At 50.7% G+C, this 20757-nt stretch overlaps 1 protein-coding gene across 3 annotated transcripts in view; it reads right to left on the reverse strand.

The window, feature by feature from the left end:
• The window catches only part of LOC8052629, a 225557-nt gene that overhangs the window by 46157 nt on the left and 158643 nt on the right, over positions 1–20757 (reverse strand). For all 3 annotated transcript variants that reach the window (XM_042289205.1, XM_042289206.1, XM_042289207.1), the window contains exon 5: positions 18907–19104. In XM_042289205.1, the coding sequence (XP_042145139.1) occupies positions 18907–19104 (198 nt within the window). The remainder of the gene's footprint in view (positions 1–18906; positions 19105–20757) is intronic.

The following is a 20757-nucleotide window of genomic DNA, read 5'->3' on the forward strand; positions in this document are numbered from 1 at the left end:
TCTTTACGCCGGTAGCAGCAATGTAAGGGCGAAACAGACGAAAGCCTTTACTGCTACGAATGTCTCTTTAGAAGAATAGTATAGTAGCCTTCACACACAACCAGGAATTGCGAGAAGGATAACGCGGGCCCAGCATCCAGCAATAGATAATGGACCTTTTCGAGTAAGAAGCGCCGTCTGGAGAGTTGTCTGCAAACTACCATAGAAGAGCAGCTCAACATGGTTCCCCCGTCAAAACAGATTGGCATCATGGGAATGTTGAAAGTGTCTTCCGAGGGAGTTTCAAATGACGCCGTTTATACATAGCTTTGTAGGGGTTTTTTTGCCACTTTTTGTAGTGCGCAGCATAAAAATTAGTTAGCTTTCAAACCATCATACTGCCATTTTTAATCAAAAGTAACGAGTAATGGGTAACGTAATTTGATAGCAGATACCGTAAAATAATAACGACATTACTGTTTACTCATTTGGGATTCTAACGAGTACGTTAGTACGTTACTAAAGAAACTAACGCGTTACCAATAACGTCGTTACTTGTAACGTGTTAGCTCCAACACTGGTTTTAGGGAACCGTTTTTGCACATCCGGTATAGTACGATGGGCCCACCGGTATGAACTGGGCATGCGCCACCACAGAAGTCTCCCCTATGCGCAGTTCGTGCCGGAGGACCCATCGTACCTTATCGGATGTGCAAAAACGGTTCCCCAAACCTCCCTACTTTCTGGGACGTGTTTCTACCTTGGATGACTGTCCGTTCACATTGTTCACACTAAAGGACAGTCTGCGGACGTGTTGGAAGCATACACGTGTGCGAAACAAACATGCTTAGAATATGCTTTAGACGTGTCCTCAGATCATTAATGTCATCGTGTCTCGTGAATGATGTCCGAGCAGTGCGATTGCGGTGGCGAAGGAGAAGGGCATGCTTTCTTAGAAACACGTATTAAATCTTAAATAATGCCAGCATATATACAGTATATATATTTTTTAAACTCAGTTTTCTTTAAATTGATTACCGTCATGCGCTAAACCATCGTTCGATCAAAATTTGGAGGGAAAAGCTTCGTTACTAAATGCCATTTTTAAACGTGAACGCGACTGGTGTATGTGCACTCAATTTCCTTCGAGCGACTTTATCTGCTGCAGTATACCGTAGTCTCACCTCCGTCGGATATTGCGTGGAATTGAAATTTGCAAATGTCCTAGAAAGGTTTCTTTCTTTCCTTCTTTCTTTCTTTCCTTCTTTTTTAAGGAGAGGAGGGGCGTTGAGGGGGGGGGGGGGGGGGACTTTTCGCTGTGGCCCGGCCTCACCTTCGCGGTTGCTAAGGAAACGAGGCCTCGTGCCAATCGCAGCTCAAATGGGAAAAAAGAAAAACCTTTCACGCTCCTTTAGCTTCTATTTTCCTCCCGCAGCTGCTTCGTGTTCATCTTCTGCCAAGATTTCCAAACGTGCAAACAGTTTTTTTTTTGTTTTTTTTAATGCATATTGGTTTGAAATGGAAAGCGTTCCACGGCAACTGAGCAACCAACGCGAATGGAGAAAATATAAGTATACTTTTTTCTTCTTGATACAGCCGAACACAAAGTATGCCATTGACTCTTTTCATGGTATACCGTTTTGTTGGGTTGTAAAAGGTTGCGCTTACTTTTTTTTTTTTTTTGTGTCCTATATTTCCGTCGTCATTGTCGCCGTCGTCGTCGTCGTTTTGTATTATACCTGCCCTTTCTTCTCAAGATGTTACCTTTTCCTGTTTTTTTTTTGTTTTTTTTTTTGCATTAGCGTTACGAGAACTCTATCCAATCGCACTATACAATTTCCTATTTGTTTTTTCAGCCCCCTCTATTTTTATTCCGGTGTCAAATAAAACGTAATTATTTTATTACTCGGTTCGAACGTGCAATGCGGAAAAACTACGCTTGGGGATATTTAGATAGGCAACATTCCGACAGAAGCTGTTCTGCTCTCGAAGGTGCCACGAATGATTTCCCGCTCATTCGTGGAATTTGAAGATACAATAAACTAGAAGAAGAGAAAAAAAAATAACAAAATCACGAAGAGATTAACGAATACAAGAAAAATGTTTAATCTTACTCTTGAGTGTTTTTTTTTTTTTTCCGTATTTTTGTTATTTCTACGAGAACCAACAACTATGACTTGCTACCTAGATTGTTTCGTGTTCGTCAATGCAAAACCATCGCACGCGCCTTAACAACTATCATGTGGTTTTGACACTTGTTTCAAAGAGAAAACCACAAAAGAAGTGTGAAGCCGACCCGCTGCTACCGGCACAAAAATATATGTGCCTAAAAAAAAACGGCGGCGCGAATACGCTTCAAGTACGCGCAAACGATACTATACTTTGTTTCACCCTCACTCCAGACGCAGCTGACGCCACGAGCTTATGGGACCAATCTGTCCTCGTCCAAAGCTCACCATCGTGTTCTCCGTCATGTTTCTGAACGTGTTCAATCATCGCCGAGTCAATCGTAAACAAAAACGTCACGGTGACTTGCGCTTTTGGCGCAGTTTGATTGATCTCAATACCACGTGTGCCGACTACGTCTTGACTTGAGCTGATACAATGTATAGAAAGCACGAGAAAAACTGCATCGTAACGGGCTTTTCTCGCGATGACCGGACATTGCCATCACTGCATCATCACCATTCTTCGTGTCAGTGTAACTCCAATAAGATTTCTTTGCGCTCTCACGTCCATTGTGCTGAGTGTCCTTTGTCACAACTATTACATATTGTGAGCACGAGGTTTATCACGCTCATTCGCATTTTCCACTGCGTGAAGGTGCCAAAGTTCCCACGAGCTTTGATTTATGCTTAGTGAGTTTTCTCGGTTACAATTTTTGTAGCTAAATATAAATTCAAATTAAAGTATTCTATGTATTCATCCAGCTTAGGATTTCTAAACACTTGCTTTAACATTTATTTTTGTGTTTTAATGATTATCTAGGTTTCCGTATCTAGTTCTTGCTCTTTTATAATTATTCTTTTTTTTTTTTTCCGACCCTCGAGGTTGTGACAGATCCCTAATCCAACCCCGTAGCCAAACATTTTGGAGATATCGGTGCTAGAGTAAATCCTATTCCAAAACCCACTAAGTTCCAAAGTTAAAAAGACAACAAGAAACTAACCAACGCTTATGAAGTCTCTGTTTGAAATAAGTAATTATGTTGCACATATGTTTATACAGCCGGAAGTTTGTCTGCCTTGATGGACGACTTGCCTTTCAGCAAAGCCAGTGCAGCACAACCGCTAGCCTGGCGTTTGTAACGTGCACCATGCAGCAGTGATACACGACCGCACGCCGGCACGATGCTCATCCAAATCGAAACAGGCACGGGTGAGGATGTAACCCAGGATCCCTGAGTTCTGCAGCGCGATCTACCGCTCCAGGCACTCCGAGCTGCGGCGCGTTAATAAACACCCTTGGCCACCGATCTCCCCTGTTTTGTGAATGAGCGTGCACTCTCAACTCCGTCTATATATCGAAAGCGAGCTAATTTAAATGCGAACGCCCACAGGCACGCGGTGGCGATTTTAATTGTAATTTACAACCTGTTCCTGAGTCCCTCCAACTTCAACGCAGCTATAGAGCACTTACTGGCGCAAACTATACGCTCACTCGTATCTACAGTCTGATGGCGAGATAAGAATTCTATACGAGTTGCGCCCCGACAGCGCGTACAAAATGACGTTTCCGCGGATGATTTGAGTTTGTATGGTATGTGTGTTTAGACAGCGAGCGGCGAGTTAGCCAGCCCAATAGCACGCGGAACACAAGGCCTGCGCACGACGTCATCATTCGTGGATCCCCCTACCTGCCCCAAGCGGCAAACAAGCTGAAGTGTGACGAGAGTCGGCGCAGAGCGGCAGGCGCGTCCAGAGACAACGCCCAACGTCTCCCATCGCAGCTATACGTTTATTCGAGACCGAATCCTTTTACATAGGGGCAGGTTCGGTCTCGAATATACTCTTAGCCATCTTCGAAGTAGACGTTGTGTTGTGCCTTCCTTTTTTGTGTCTTTTTTTTTTTTTCCCCACCTTGGATTAAGTTATATTTAGGGTGTGTATTTTCCGGTTTTAACCGAAAAAACACCGATAAACATCCGTCGGTGACGAAAATACAAAATCGGTTAAAACCGAAAAACACCGGTGGTTGGATATTTTCGCACTGGTTACAACCGAAAAACACCGGTCGTTGCACGTTTCCGACCTAGCGAAACCCTTTCCCCGTAGAGGTTCGTACAACGTGTTATCTCGTGGATCCTGCATTCCGCCCTCCTTTCCGGGGGTCAAAAGCGTCTAGTTAACGCAGTGAAAGCTAAGCTCTCACACGCCTTTCCCCCATTGTGTCGCCCTTGGCCCCCTTTTGTGGAAAAATTAACGCAGTGGAGGGTACGCTCTCACGTGCCCTTTTCCCATTGTGTCTGGCCAAGTAATGTCGGTGCAAGCCATATATTCAAAAGTTGCTGTGGTTCCTGGAAGACACTGCCAACATCCGTGTCGTGCAGGGCTACTGACCTTTCAAAAATGAGATGCGTTCCTTGTTATCTGTTTAGTTTCCATGGGCTTTTGGGGAAACGGAACAAGGGCTTTGTTGGCGGGGGAGTTTTTCGCTATTATAAAAGGACCGTTCTGTAAAAAAATTTGCAGACGTGTTTGAGAAGGCGCGTCCGTCCCGCGTCTGTGGGTTTTCTCAACGTGAGACTTGCTTCCCTTCGTCGTTACGCGGTGTAGAAGTCCACCAGGATGGGAAGTAAGCGGAAATCTCAGGATGACTACACTACAGATTTCATGGATGAATCGTCGTTCTGGTTCTGCGTGCCAATTGTTAATCCGTGCATAAACACGGAGCTGCCAGAGGGATTTGTGCCTTATGAAAGTATCTTTCGGCTGGTCCTCCGAGACGAGAGCTAGCTGAGTGACCTATACTCCGTTCCACCTTCAGTCTGAGCGCAGTGGACGCCACAGACCATCCCAGCCGATCCAGCGCCGGGAGAAAATAGCGTGACCTGCCGGTTGGGCAGAGGGACACAGGGAGCTCAAGGTCACATGACACTCTCTCCACGCTGGATTGGCTGGGATGGCTCCTAGCGTCCGCTGCGCTCGGACTGAAGGTGAAACGGAGTATAGAATCAGAGTTTCTTTGTTACCGCCAGTATGCTGTGACCAGCACCGTTGATCCAGTGTTATTTTGGAAACTTCATTTACCTGACTGGCCACTACTGTCCCAAGACTCGCTGGACATTTTGGGATTTCCTGTGTTCAGCTCAAATGTGGAGCTGTGCGTTTTCAAAATTGCGGGTTGTGAACCGCAAGGAACGTGCTGCCATGACGGATGCAAGCCTCTCGAAGTATGCTAGCATCTACTATAATAACCAAGTGTGAGAAATAAATGCTTCCTAGAGAGGTGTATGAAATATGTGAATAAAATTGGAACTCTGTCTGTGATCAATCGCATTTTTTTTTACACCGATAATCACCGATTTTAGCCTCGTCGTCAGACGTTCCACCGAAATACACCGGTGTTTCTAAAAAGAATAAGCACCGAAAAACATCCGCCGATTTTTCTCACAAATAAACACCGGAAAGTACACACCCTAGTTATATTACCATTTCACCAGACTGCCTCCGCGCTTACCCTTCTTGCAGTTATCTCTGGGTTCAGCAGCGCGAGCTCTAGCTCCAACGTTACTAGAACACTCAGTTGGGAAACTCGACGTCGAAACCTGGGCCGCTGGCGTCCACCGAGACCGAGCTAAATGCGACAACAGCGCCACTCTTTTTCGTTTGTCTGTACTATGGTCACTTCGAGCTTTTTGAAAGCCTGTTTTTTGCGTAAAAACAAACGGAAAAAACTCTTTTTGTATGAAATTTATTGGAGTTTAGTACCAAATGATGGGCGCGTGATGTTTTTATCATCTTTAGTTCGCAAGGATTTGCGGAACAATTAATATTGTTTTTATAAAACCATGCATCAGCGGGCCTTTCAGGTAGCCCGTCCAGACCTAGGTGCATTTTAACTTCAGTCGTTTACCGCGGAGCGTCCGCCGGGGCGGGGAGACGGGGGTTCGCCCCTGTCAAAGCCAAAAATAGAAGTCACGTGCAGTTTCTCGAGTGGCCGCTGCGGGAGAAATGGTGGCGTTGTGTTCGCCATTAGCTCGGTGCTCGGAGACAGATTGGGGCCATATTTTTAGGGCTGTCTCTATGGGAGTTTCCCAACTGAGTGTTTTAGTAACGTTGTCTAGCTCTATACGTGCTCCGAGCTGTGCTGCGCTAACATACTCGGCCACCGATCCGAACCAGCAGTCTGCAGGTCACAACAGGTAAGAAAAAAAAATCTCATTTGATTAGAATATAGAATATAAATTGGTTTGGGCTATGAATTGTTTCAGCTCCAGAGATTCGTCCAAAAATTAGCTGTAGCTGAGTTCGCAAATCGCGACAAAGGCAGCACTACCATAAAGTAATATACACAAGGTAAAGAGCGCAAACTGCCATAGGCCCCAGCGGCCCACATAACACGCAGCGCACCTACCGGGCGGGATTAAAAGTTCATATGGCAGTTTTCCGGTTCTGGTACGAGTAGTTTTGGTTTCGAATTCATCGGTTTAGCTCACGGCCAAGCAAACACGGCCTCTTGATATTTTAGTCGCGATTGTGGCTGGAATATTTACTGTATTTACATACATTTACTGCCTATGAGTGCAGTTCTAAACAGAAATTGTATACTCGGTGAAGTAAAAATTAGCCGACTTCACACAACAAAAAGTATATTTTGCTGCGGAAAAATATTTGTTAAAATTAGCAAAGAAGAATTTTAGCTTACGGAATATTATAAGTAAAACAGGAAGTGATTCAGACACAATTTCTGTTTAGCTCAATTATGTACAGAAGAAACAGTTGTGGCGTAACATGTTTTGCTAAGATAGTGATTAATATTTACAAAAGAAAATTGTTATTAGCATAATGAATCACGATATACTGAATCAGACACAGATATCCGGAAAAACATGCGCCATGATTATTTTCCAAACAAGAACATGTGGCATGATAATTTACGAAGCTCGAACAATGCCCATCTTAATCAGAAAGTGTCACAGAGTCACAGGTCACGGGATAAAAGATCTTCCCTCTCAACCTCCCAAAAGCCACCAACTAGCGAGGTGTACCATAGCGCCATAACACAGTTTCCACATCGATTTTTATACATGAATTCGGCATATTTTAACTTTTTTTTGTTAAAACAAAACACCAAACCATGCATTGGAGATTAAACCAAGTACAAGCACATTTAAAAAACCAAAACTGCACTGTAATATAAAATACCTCCTAGCTATGTATGCATAACTTCACATTAAAAAAATTCACCATTATCCTTGGAATCTGTCTAGTTGTCTCCCAGAAACAGCAGACTGGAAACATACTTTATTTAGGTTCCTGTTAACAAAACGGCCATGCCAACAGAGAAGCACTTGGCAAAACATCTTTAAAAACATTTTCTGACACTCCTCAGAACAAAGACGGAAAGAACTGACACCCGACAGTGGTGCAACCAAAAGAGCAGACACATTTGGAACATGTGCTACATTATCTACAATGGAAAGGAAGTGAGATTTTAGCTGCTTAGTGAAATCAAAAGCAGCCTCTGAGGGTACAACTAGATTCACAGACAATATACCGGATACATGATACGCTTTTAACTTCAGGAAATACTGGTGAGGTGCTGTCACCCCCTCAGACTTGTCCTTCAGCAAATCGGAACAGACATAGTTCTGAGGCATTTTCTCGAGAAAAAGTTTGATAAGAAATCCTCCAACGTATAACGTGCAGGAGTCATCAATTACACTTGATTATCTGTTCAACCTAAATAGAATATTGATTTCTTTTGTTGTTGTTTTTGGGCATTGCCTGGTACGGTACCGGTTAGTGATTAGCGATTAGTAGATCTCACAAAATTTCGGTATGTGAAGTAAGTCAGCCAACCAAATGAGGTGACTGGCCTCTTGGCTGTAAATCAGCAATTTAGTTAGCGCTGTACGGCTGCTAGCCTTGGTTCTTTAATGGACGTCAAGCAGAGATGATTACACAAACCAATTTTGAGAATACGCTCATAGGCCTGTAGCACTCAAGTTTCGACTAGCGCCCCTAAAAAAATAAAATAAAATGCGTTTAGGTAGCGGTCTAGTTTCTGAAAGAAAACAAGGACAAAAAGCTGAATGGCACGTATCTTTAGCTTTCCGACAGAATGCTAAAGGCGCGAGTTGCAGTTTTTCTTTGTTAATTTTATGTCTTTCTTTAGTTCCTTTAAACGTTTGGTTAGCGCGCAGGGACAGACGCTTGTGAAGGGCCCTTCCTCCTGCATGATGAAAAGGTACTTTTTTTTTCTTTCTTTTTTTTCAGCCATGCCTTACATGGTCGCGTCTGGTGGACCTTGTAGCTGCACTTTATTCTAGCATCCTTGAAGACGCGCTTGACCCTCACCCCTCCCCCCCCTTTCTCCCTCTTCCCTCCCCCAGACAGCAACACATAGCAACAGGCCTATCCAAATCGAAGCAGGCAGCGGCGATTAAACTCTGGATCTCATTTGGCTTTCGGCGTGGAGCATCGCCAGATTGTGCTCCGCGTGCCCCCTGCGACGCGTAGCATACTGACTAAGGTTTTCTCCTTACTTCTCTGAGAGGTGCAGCTCTGCCAAACGTTGAAAGACAGTTTCTACAGACAGTTAAACAGAGACTGTAAATCACGTGGAATCCGTTGAAGAGATTCTTCTCGGAGACCGCAGACCAACCTGTCTCTGAGCATATCATCCAGCGTCGACCCGAAGTTGGAGTGCTCCGCGGCAGTCAACGAATCTCGGCGATGTAGTCGGCGATGCTCTCACCCGGTCGCTGGTCGCGTTTCCCGAACTGAAACCGCTGCCCGATAACGGACGGCCTAGAGTTGGAGTGAGGCGTCAGCTTCGAGACGATATCCTCGCAACTTGTCTCGGGCGGAAGAGCCGGCGAATGGAGAAAACAAATGATGGCGTACGTCGCCGCCCCGCAGACCGTGGATAACACAGCACGTTTCTTCTGGGCCGCCTGGTGGTGGTTCGCGATGAAGTAGAACTCTAGTCGCTCCAGGTACAAAGGCTATGTCACGTCGGTACTCGGCACGAAGTCGCCAATGGTGCCAAATGTCGTGGCTGCCGCCAACGTACCTTGCTGGCTGAGCGCGTCCGCTTCGTCGGCTGCTGCCGTCGTCGCTTATTTCTTTATCTCGTCGCCAATGTTATATATTTAATAGCGGAAGGGTTACAAGTTTATTTACAAGTGGAACGTCTGCTCTGAAGCCTACACCCACGGTGAGGACAGCGCGCTCCTCGCGACTAGGGTGCCTTCATGTGCGCTTTGCTTAGGGTGGTGGCATCTCGCCATTTTGTCCCACACGTTTATTTTTATTTTTTGTTCAGAAGCGCGTGAAAGAGCGTGGCCCTGCACGCGTCTGTGGCGTTGACTGTACTATGGCGACATTTTGTTTTCGTTGATTTCTTTGTATTTTCCCCGTGAGCGCGTGCTGTCGGCATCGGGTACTACAAAGGGTGGCATCACCCTAAACAGAAGGACATTGAGGCACCCTACTCGCGACTAAAGTCACTGGATCCTGGGAAAGTAGCGCCATTGCCTTCCCTACCTGCTAGCCGGACACAAACGGATGCTAACATACAGACGACCCAAACCTCGCAAGGCGATTGGCTAATCGGCCTGATTAGAAAATTTATTTGCAACACTGTGGACAGGATTTTGTAAGAGACGCGCAGAGGTTAAGAACACTGTGTACACATATATGCGCGAACCAGTCTCTGTACAGTCGGCGGGTCTTTGCCGCGGAGCCACACGCACAAGTTCGAAGGCGTACACCCCGAGGTGTCCCCGTCCGCGCGATCACTCACGCGGCCGGAGCGTCATCCCAGAGCCGCACACCCGCGCCCACGCCCCCAACGGCACCGCTCTGAGCTCAGGGACCTAGAGGTTGTCCAGGTACCTGAAGCGCAGTTCAATCCGCGAGTCGCGAACGCTCAGGTACCGGCAGGACCAGCGCCTGAGGAACTCTTGTTCTCCGAGGAAAAACAGTTGCTCCTCGAGGTGTCCCACGAGCTCCCGCCGGAGCCGCCACAGGAGGGGCCAAAGAGCACGCGATCGACGCGCCTGTCTCACCGCGCAGCACCGGTTCCTCCACAGCACGTACTCGGCCGCGGCGAGGAGGAGACGGACGAAGACGCCCGGAGGGCATCTCCCGCGCAGCAGGTAAAGTCCTACGCCCAAACCGCGAAAGCTGGTGCGGATGACGCGCCAGAACGTCCGCGCCACAACGCACTGCTTCACCGCGTGCACATTCGTTTCGCGATTCCCACAGTTAGGGCACTCGTCCGTGCGCGACACGCCCCAGCGGAGCAAGCGGTCTCCGCTGGGGAGGACGCCCCAACCGTGCTGCCATTCGAAGTCCCGTAGGTGCCCCGGGAGATACGAAGAAGTGAGGCGGGACCAGGAGAAAGAGTCTCCGAGCTCCACCTGCGTTGCCGAAATCTGCGGCTCCAGGAGGACCTCTGTGAGACGAGCCGTCGGTGTCTCCACTACGTCCAGCTGGGGTGCCCGCTCTTTGAGACGTTTGAAGAGCTGTATTGCCCTTCAATAGTCAGACGGCGGGGTTTCGGCACAGGGGCCGGGTGAGCTCGGCGACTCGACTCCCAGTTCTCGGCGGGAGTGCCCCACGAAGTAGAGCGCGAGGGATCGGGCTGGGCCGTGCTCATCGCGCAATATCTTCAGCATGGTCTTGAGTTGGAGTACTGCGGGTGCGATGTCGACACAGGGAAAGCCCCACCCTCCACGCTCGCGCGGGAGGCAGACAACCGGCCGAGTGACCAGCTCCGTCTTCTCTGACCAGAAGAAGCTGTAGAGCGCGCTTTTCACCGGTCGGATGAAACGTGAGGTCGGGAGCGCCGTTTGCGCCAGATACCAGAGGCGTCCACAGAAGACAGAGTAGGCTAGGTACCTGCGCTCGGCCAGGGGAAGGGCGTAGGTGCGAGCAGAGTCCACTTTCTCCCCGATGTCGCGCGCCAGGCGCGTCCACATGTCCGCCGAGACTCCTGACGAGCGGTAGGTGACACCAAGGATCGTGACCGAAGTTTTTGCCGGGATCGGTGAAGAGGGGTCAGGCGGTCGGTTAACCCACAGCACCGCGTTCTTCTGCTCATTCAACCTCGCTCCGGAGAGAGACCCGTAGGTCTCGAAGATCCGGAGAGCCGCTCCGAGGTCGTCGGTGTCCCGCAGGTACAGTGTAATGTCGTCGGCGTATGCCGACACCTTCACCTCGCCGTTTCCGGGCAGGGAGAGTCCGCGGACCTGGGGGGTCCTTTCGACGTTGGCTAGGAAGGGCTCTAGGGTAAGGACGAAGAGCAGCGGCGAGAGCGGGCAACCCTGGCGGACCCCCCGGGTGACGGGGAAGCTGGCCGTCACACCGCCGTTTAGATAGAGGTCGCTCTTCATGTCACTGTAGAGCGTCTCGAAGAGTCGAACCCCTTCAGGGGGAATACCGAAAGCGGTGAGCACGGCCAGGAGGAACGGGTGCTCCACCCGGTCGAAAGCCTTCGCTTGGTCGAGGGAGGCGATCAGGCCTCTGGCTTGGCGAGCGTTCGTGTACTGCACCACGTCCCTCGTCAGGGATGTCAGGGTCTGAATGCTGCGGCCGACGATCGAGCACGTCTGGTGGGGTGTCACCACGTCCGGGAGCATGCCGTGGAGGCGCTGCGTGATGATCGACGCTAGCAGCTTGTAGCTTGCGTTGAGTAGCGTGATGGGACGCCACGCGCCCGGGTCGTTGGGGTCTCCTCCCTCCTTAGGCAGAAGGATGATTCTGCCTCGGCGGAACGACTCTGGAAGGCGGTGCTCCGTGAAAAATTCCCGGAGCACGGCACAGATATAGTTGCCCAGCACGTCCCAGAAGGTACGGTAGAATTCGGCGGGAAACCCATCTGGGCCCGGCGCGGACCCAGTTTTCATTCTTGACAGTGCAAGGAGCACCTCTTCGGAGTTGGGGGGCTCGTGCAGGTGCGCGGCTAGGTCTTCGGGAACTTGCGGGAGATCGCGTAGGAAGGGGTGCGCCACGAGGGTCGCACGGTCCACCGCCGATTCGGTGGTTGCCAGGGCCCGGAAGTGGGCGCTGAAACCGGAGACCGACGGTTGACCTGGTGTTTAATAAAACTTCCCGTTCCTTACGATCGCGTACGCTAGCGTTGACCCTGCTTTTTCGCCTCGCCCCGTTTTTTTCGTTGCTGGCGCGCCTGGGGTTGTCGGCACTGAAGGGACGCGTCGCTCCCGCACTTCGGTGCGGTGGGCGTAGCGCAGCACCTCGGGGTGAGCCGAGGGCCCGACCCGTCCGTGGTAGGCTGTGGCAGCGTTGGTACAAAGTCGTAGCTGTCGCTGGTAACGGTCGAGGAGCTGCTGCAGGTAGCCCCGCATTAGCGGAGTCCCCGCGCCGCCCCGTCGCACGATCCGAATTCGCAGGGAGGTGTCTCGGAGCTGCTCGGCGTGCCGCCGACGCAGTGCACGACCCTCCGCCACGCACGCCACCCGCCAGCTGTCTTGAAGCCGGTCAAAAGTCAAGGGGTCTGGTGCCGCTCCATGGAGGGACCGGCGCAAGGCTTCTCTCAGGCGGTCGCGGCTTGTTTTGTCTCGCAGCAGTCGCGTGTCGAGACGCCAGGTGCGTTGAGAACTGGCTTAGCTGCTGAAGCGGAGCTCTACGAGTACCGGACGGTGGTCGGAGATGTACGTAGTGGAGGGAGGGAAGTTCATTGCGCAGCAGGCGGTGACAGAGGGGCTCAGAAACTCGGAGATGTAACACCTGTCCAGGCGACTGCTCGAGTTTCCTCGTTGCCAGGTATGCTCGAAAGCGGTGCCATGGAGCAGAGTCCAGCAGTCCACTAGGTCGAAGTGTCGCATCAGGCGTATCAGCTCGCCGGCGTTCCACGTGGTGCGTCCGTAGCCTGGGCCCCTGACATCGCGCCGGGAATCGACGACGCAGTTGAAGTCGCCGAGGAGCAGGCAGTGGCGAGCGTCGAGCAGATGGATGTCCAGGCTCTTGAAAAAAGCCGGGGATTGCGAACGCTGGGCTGGAGCGTACACGCCCACAGCACGAAAGCGCGTGCCGTCCACGAAGAAATCAAAAGCGATGTACCGCCCATCGGGGTCAAAGCAGCACGCGCTGAGACGGAGGAGCGAGCGGTTAAAGATAATGACCCCCACCCCCGAGCTCCGTGTAGTGGCGTTTGAAAAGAAACAATCCACCCCATACCGCTGCTTGAAGAGGTCCACGTCGCGCTGCCTGTGGAAGTTCGTTTCTTGCAGGAACAGGAGGTCGCAACGGGCGGTTCGGGCGAACTGGATGACCTCGATCTGTTTTGTCACGCTGCGGAAGCCCTGAACGTTCAGGGTGATGACTCGCAAGTGCGCGAAAAGGGGATGGAGGGGGGGGGGGGGGGGGGGTCGTTGTGTTCACTGCTAGTCCGTGGATGTATCGGATGTGATGCACGAGCTGTCAGACAGAGCGACGAGGTCCTTCCGCAACCGCTTGGGAGCCGCTGCCGATGCTGGAGTGGATCCTGGGGACCCTGATTCGCCGCTGCTGGAAAGATCTCGCTTCCCGTCTTCGGCACCGCCATGCGGGCTGCGACTGCGGCTGCAGGTTTTTCGGAGTTCCTCGGAGGTGCCGCGGAGACGATCGCGGCAGAGCGCTGTCTTTGTCGTGGGCAACCTCGTCGATGACGAGGCGGTCGTCCGACGATGAGGCAGAGTCCTCCGTAATGTCGTTCCAGCTGGGAAGCGGGCTGGGGCAGAGTTCCGGCGTTCGCGGGCGTTCCTCCTTCGCCAGTACTTCCTCTGAGCCGGGACTGGTAGGAGTGGGCGCGTGCACAGATGCGGTGTGGACCGCATTCGAAAGCGCGGCCTCGGCGGCGTCCTGTGACGCGTTCGAACTCGCGTCGGTGGCGCTTGCCGGCTTCGACTGTTGCGATGTCGGGGCGAGCTCGGACGGGGTCGTCACTGGGGGCTCGGCGGGGGCAGGCGTGTCACCGGACCCTTGGGTAGCGGCCGTCGCCGCAGGAGGGGGAGTAGGGGTGGTAGGAGGCCTGCCCTGGGACTTCGGAGTCTGGGACGCCGGAGTCAAGGCCGGGAAGTCGTCCTGGCCGCAGCCGGCCACGGCTGAGTAGCTGCGACGCTGGGTGCAGTCCACCGTGGCGTGGGCCGCTCCGCAGCGTCCGCAGCCGGCCGCGCAGCCGACGGTGTCGTGGCCGAAGGCGGCGCAGCGGGCACAATAGGCCACGTTACAGGCCGCCTTGAGGTGGCCCTCCTGCTGGCAGCGTCGGCAGACTCTCTTGAGACCGCGGTAGTCGAAGGTGGCCCGATGACCGGAGACGCGGAGGAAGTTCGGCACCGGGGTAGACTCCTTCATCTCCATTCGGATGTAGCGGGTACCCGTCCGGAGGTTGGGGTGGTCCTGGTAGACGCCGAAGCGAATATCCAGAACCTTCCCGTAAAGCGACAGGGCGGCGGCGAGGGCTTCGTTTCTCACATAAATCGGTAGGTAGAGGCACGTAATGGACGTTACTTGCGGGCCTACCGGGACGATGGGGACGCTTGTTCCGCCGATGGTCAGAGCCCCCCGTTGACGATTCGGCTCATGGCCGATGACGATGTAACAGACATCTGAAAGTTGCTGCCTCCCAGATGCTGCACAGAAAACAATTCGGCAGTGCCGACAATGGCCGCCGCCGCGTCGAAGATAGAATCCACCGACGCGCCGGGCGGGCAGGAAACATCGAACATACATGCCTTCGTAGGCTGGGCCGGCGATGCGGGTGTCATGGCGCCGCTGAAAACGTAGACGAAACGGCCTACGTTGCCATGGAAATCGCCATCTTGGTCCATTTAAATCTTCGAAGCTTCCAGGGGGTCGTTCTAAACCCGTCGCGCCAAGATCACCATGGAGCATCATCGTACTGGAAGCGTTCCTCTTCAATATAAGAGTATTTGGCACTTCGTATGCGATCAACTTATTAATCAGGCCCATCTCCATGGATCTCTTACAATTATATTGTTCTTCTTGCGCATTTCAAGACAGTAAACTTATTTTTCAGTGCCTCCAAGCACCTACGCAGCATCTGGTGGTGGTACGAACGTGTACGCCTGTTTCGCCGGTGTCTGGTTAGCAAAATCTCGGTATACAAAAAACGACTCAATAAAGCTACCCGTCACCAGCGAATCTAGATAGGCTAACCAAGAACGGAGGGGTCAAGGAGAAATTGCTCATTTCATGGACCAAGATGGCGACCACACGCGGAGCTTGGCGTTACTTTCCCAGGATCCAGTGACTTTACTCGCGACGTGCCCGATAAAGTTCGCTCTTCACTCTCTCTCACTATGGTTTCAAGCGGCACCGGCAGGTGACTCGTCGACCCGTGCGCACGTACAAGACGTCTCGTGCCGCCTCATGTACCACACGAGCAGAGCATCCAGCGAGGTTGTCGCACGTGCAGAAAGACCACGGTGTGGCGGGGTGTCATGGCGACGAGATAATTTTTTCCACTCTCACACAGTTTCGCCGTTTGGCCGCCGGCGACACTGTCAGCCGCGGGCACGGTGGCAGCGGAATGATGCAGCCTTTCGGTTGCCCGTCGAACGAACACTATACTTCGTCTCACCTTAGCATGGACTGTTGTTAGCCGCGCGTGCCAAAAGCCCGAGCTAGTTGCTTTGGATGAAGCCTCGGCGACTGCACGAGCGCTCGTGCAGCGAGAGCTCCAGTCAAGGCAGTCGAAGCTAGCAGCTCGCGCTTGCACAGGCTTCCCAGTTAGTCCGTGCTAAGGTGATATGAAGTATATCTGATTCCTCACGCCGCGCGTTCAACCCCGCCGTGACGTCACCTGAAGAGTGTATCTTACCCCGTGCCTACGCCGTAGCGTTCCATCTGACATGACAGTCAGTCGTCGGTTTCTTCTCTTACGTGGCACGCACCACGTGCAAACCTGCCTAACGGCGAACCGAGTCGACATTCATGAGAGTTCTAATTTCTTGAAATACTATTAAAACTCCATAATTTTTAGCGGCAGTATTTTTAAACAGTAATCTTTCAGACTACTTTTCGTAGCAGTGCCGCTTCGCGGACGGGTATGGAGGCGTATGTGGGCCGCGAACCGGCCGGACCTTCCGCGCTTTTCCTTGTGTATATTACTCTATGACACTACTAGTGTAAAAGAAGGCCCGTGCACTCGTTCTCGCCTGCCCTAAAACGTCGACACATTCGGCCGCTGGAGACGTACTTGTTTTCCAACAGCATCCCACGAAATAAAGATGCAACGCTGAAATCCGAACAGCACTTGGTATCGGTACAATACGTCCAACATTTCGTCAGTACGCAGAAAATCCATTTTGACTATAGAGTGTTCCAATATAGCAGATGCAGGAAAGGCTCTCTCTATGAATGCCATCATGGCTTCATATATACGGCACCCACCAAGAAGGTACTGTTGTATTGTTTTTTCTGACGTCGCGGAATTAATTGGGGTTGTGTGGATATTTAGACAGCGTGTGGTTGGTCAGCCATTTCAAAGTTGCGACGAGTCACTCGCTGTAGATCAGAAATTTAACCAGTGCATTACCGTGTGGCGTCTGTCAGTATCCCTTTTTCAAGATTGGTGCCCACAAAAACAATCAAACCTCCGCTAATTCCTAATCTGCCTCTAAGAGGTGCATTTCGCTGCATGTTTGTTTGTATATTTTGTTTGCTGTTTTTCTTTTTCTTTTTTTTTTTCTTTTGAGGAGTCACTGTCGCAGTTCTGATGCTACAAAAGCTTTTACTCAAACATGCATTCTCTTTCTTTTCACAAAACTTTCGATGTACCTAGTTATAAGACAAAAATGACTACCGACATAAAAACCATATGACACAATGTATTCCATCCAACGCCGGTCAAAACGTTCCTGCAAAAACTAAGCATCGCACAGAGAAAAAAAAACGATGCCGTATAAGTTGGTGCCAAGAAACCAATATGGTGCGTTTAGCGCACATCGTTTCACATAACTAAGTTTTCAGTTCCTATTCCATGAGTGAATATTTAAGTTTTGAAAATTAGTAACTTACAAACCGAAATTAAAGACTTGGTACAGATCCAACTGGCGTCGTACTACGCTCGAGGAGGAGGGGGAAAGAAGGAGAGAGAGGTGAAAAGAAGGAAGGTGAGCATTAGAGAGAGATGAGGAGGGGGTGAGGAGGAAACTGAGAAAAAAAATTTGTTGAGAGAAAAAAAAGAGGGGATTTGCAGTGGGGAGGTCTCCCGGCGATTTGTTGTGGGGAAGCAGTCGATTTGGAATGAACGCAGTCTTGACGCCGTGTAACGCGCGTCCTCTTTTTTTTTTTTTTTTTTCTCGACAAATTATTCAGGGGTTTTTCTCCAGTTTCCTTCTCATACTCTCTCTAATCCTCCTCCCCCTCCTTCTTTCCTCCTCCTCCTCCTCCTCAAGCGTAGTGTGACGCCAGTTGGAGACAAATGTGCCCTTTGCACAAACACCATTGGCTCTCTTTTTCCCCCCTCAGTTTCATTTACAACTCTTACACACACACACACACATCTGTACTAAAATTGACCTTTGATTTCCGCCTGGTGACGTCATAGAATCGTCACGCCGCCGCCGGCCGCGACCCTGGCGGTGGCACAACGGCGGATGCAGATGCGCTAGATTCCCGTTCTGCCGCAGGTCGCTCTGCAGTCGGTCAGTGAATGGAAACCGAAGCAGACGCGAGTTGAGACGCTGCGACGACAGCGACCTTCGCGGCCGCTCGTCGTTTTCGCGTCCGCATTTCTACGACCAACCGCCAGGATCGCGACATCCGACAGCATGATACACAGCAGCGGCTCCCGTGACGCAATTTGTTTCCCCCTCGGGGCTATACTTTCGACGCGGGGGCCGGAGTAGTCAATAAACACACCAGTCGAAGGCGCGCTTCAGGCACCATACTTTAGGTGACTACAGAAAGTGTCCAGATGCCGTCATCGACAGGAGCAGTGGGTACAGCAACTTATCGTCTGTTACGTAGCCATCATGGATGTCGTCACTTCTGGTATGCGTTAAAGCATCGTTTCGATCTCTAAACTCCGCTGGAAGGCACATGTTATAACATGCGCCTTCCGCTGGTGATTCCGTTATAACATGCGCAATTTTTGTTATAACAAAAATTGCGTAACAGCGCACATATCATTGTTTTGCCCCACCTATATTTTCTCGCCTATTCCAGGCTGGAGTGTTTTGTCATTTTTTCGTCCCGCGTACCAGATACGAAACTCACGTGACTGAGAACGAACTGAAACGAAAAACGCCTGTAGTAAGAGTATGGTGCCTGGAGCGCGTCTCCGACTGGTGTGTTTACCGCGGCCAAAAAAGTGGTCCCGCGATTTCCGCCTGACGGCGTCATAGAAGTGTCATGCTGCCGCCGGTCGCGATTCTGGCGGCGTCCCAAGAGTCGTTATATAAATGGCAGACGCCTATTCCGCTGCAGGTCACTCTCCAGTGTGGCAGGTCACAGAAGCTAGAGCAGCGGAAAGGTGGGACGCCCGGGACGCCGTGACGACAGCGACAGTCGCGTTCGCTCGTGCTTTTCGCCAGCATTTCTCCGGGCAACCGCCAGGATCGCGACAGGCAACAGCATGACACTCCGGCTTCTGTGACGTCATTTGTTGCCACTTGGGGATCATTTTTGATGTATGGGCGGGATAGGACGCTAAACACACCAGCCGGAGACGCGATCGAGGCACCATAGTAAGAGTACCGCCAGCCTCAGGAAACCAGCGTCTACTCACAGCACGGCAGTAGAGAGATCTGTTGGATGAGCACCAGGTGTCCCGTAGGCTTGCCGGTCATCGGGTCGGCGCAGTAGCAGAGTTCTCCCTCGCACTGCAGCTCCTCGTAGTTGCCCCGGGAGTCGCAGTGTATCTGGGGGCCGGCCATCCAGTCGGAACGTCGCTGCCTCTTCCTCGCGCTCATCTGGCGAGAGCAGGCTGCGGCGAGCCACGAGCAATGAGCGTCGCGCTATCAGACACGGGGACTGGGATATCCACCCACAATGCAACCCAGGCGTCACAGGTTTTGACGCACGACCACGTGATATAAATCATGTGCGCTTCCAAAAAATAGCTCAGGTTTTTTTGTTTTTTTATGTGTGTCTGTGTGTTTTTAAGAAATTTGATACTACTGACTATTCACTACTGCTGAAAACTTTTAAGGGTAACTTCGGTCAAAGTAAATGAATGACATCAATTTCCGGACGCTAAATACGAGCACTGTCGAGATATTACCCTGATGGGAAACCGCGATCTGCTCTAAAACCGATGTTAAAAATGCTACCACCAGTTTCTCAGCGGGCATTCAGCGGGTTGGCTGTTTGTCAATCAACATTGTGGCATGATGCCATCTTCGTTTTCAAGGAGGTTTCTTGTTCGTACTGCTACTTCTTTTGCCATGTTTTTTTTTTTTTTTTTGTTTTAACTCGTTTTAGCGGATGATTATAGCTTGTTATATGATGTTTTAACGACCGTAGTTTGTCAGTGCTCTTCGGCGATCGCGCACAAAGAATTTTGGCTTCTTGTTCGCTCAAGTACATCGTGGTGCCGAGGGTGGCATTCACTGGCGGCCATAGTTTAGTCCGTTCCTGCTCAGCGCGAGGTTACGATTAGCTTCCACAGCGCTTCTGCAATGTGCATTGCACAAAACCAAGGTTGTATAGGTTCTCCGAAAATAGGTGGGGGCTCGTTCCAAGCCTGCGTTCATCGTGAAAAACTCGCTTTTCGGCCGGCCACGTTATAAATGTGTATTAATATTCGCTACAGACGTTTGATATCTGCAAACCAAAGCATTAAACAGCCGTAGCATCTTACCTGACTGATCGGAACTGCTCTAGCGACTAGATCAGTCGTATGTTTTGGCGGTACCGCAGTACGAACTTTGTGCCACACGTTGGCTATGCAGCTGATCCCAAGGGTTGCCATCATGCTCGAGCCGGTAGTTTCGGTTTCACCGTAGACCCCCGAAATAAAACTTTGAGATGGGATATCTACAAAACTACAAAATGCATAAAAAAAAAATATCTGACACTTCGTTGATTGAGGGACACTTCCTTCAATAAAACCTTTCAAAACCTTAAAATCGAGAAGAATTTGTTTTATAGTACCATTTCACGACTTCTTTCAGGACTTATCCGGAAAGGTTTCAAGCCCCATACTGGGATTAGTATTTCCCGGATAATAGTTTTCTGCGATTGTATAAACTGCAGGCGCCAGTTTCGGCTAAAAGGTGTTTCCTGAAGTATCTTGCATTCGATGCATAGTTCGTAAGTAAGCACATCCACTTACACAGCCCACCTTGAAACAATTTTGGTTTATTAACGCACAAAGCAGCTTGTGCGGGGTACCTCAACGAAGTACATACCTCGGGTTTCATGTTGTTCAACATATACGTGAACATGCTACCGCTTATATCTATCCGTGTAATGTTGCAAGGTGCGATCGACAAAGCTCTAGTGCAGGGGTGGCCAAACCGCGGCTCGCGAGCTTCATGCGGCTCTTCGGGGGCCCAAGTGCGGTCCCAGCCCCCTGGTAACCGCCCCACCCCCTCCCCAAAGCCGGCTAAGATCACAATAAAATACACATTGAAAA

The sequence above is a fragment of the Ixodes scapularis genome, unplaced genomic scaffold, assembly GCF_016920785.2.
Source record: "Ixodes scapularis isolate PalLabHiFi unplaced genomic scaffold, ASM1692078v2 PGA_scaffold0__279_contigs__length_252992795, whole genome shotgun sequence".
NCBI classification, from domain to species: Eukaryota; Metazoa; Arthropoda; class Arachnida; order Ixodida; family Ixodidae; genus Ixodes; species Ixodes scapularis.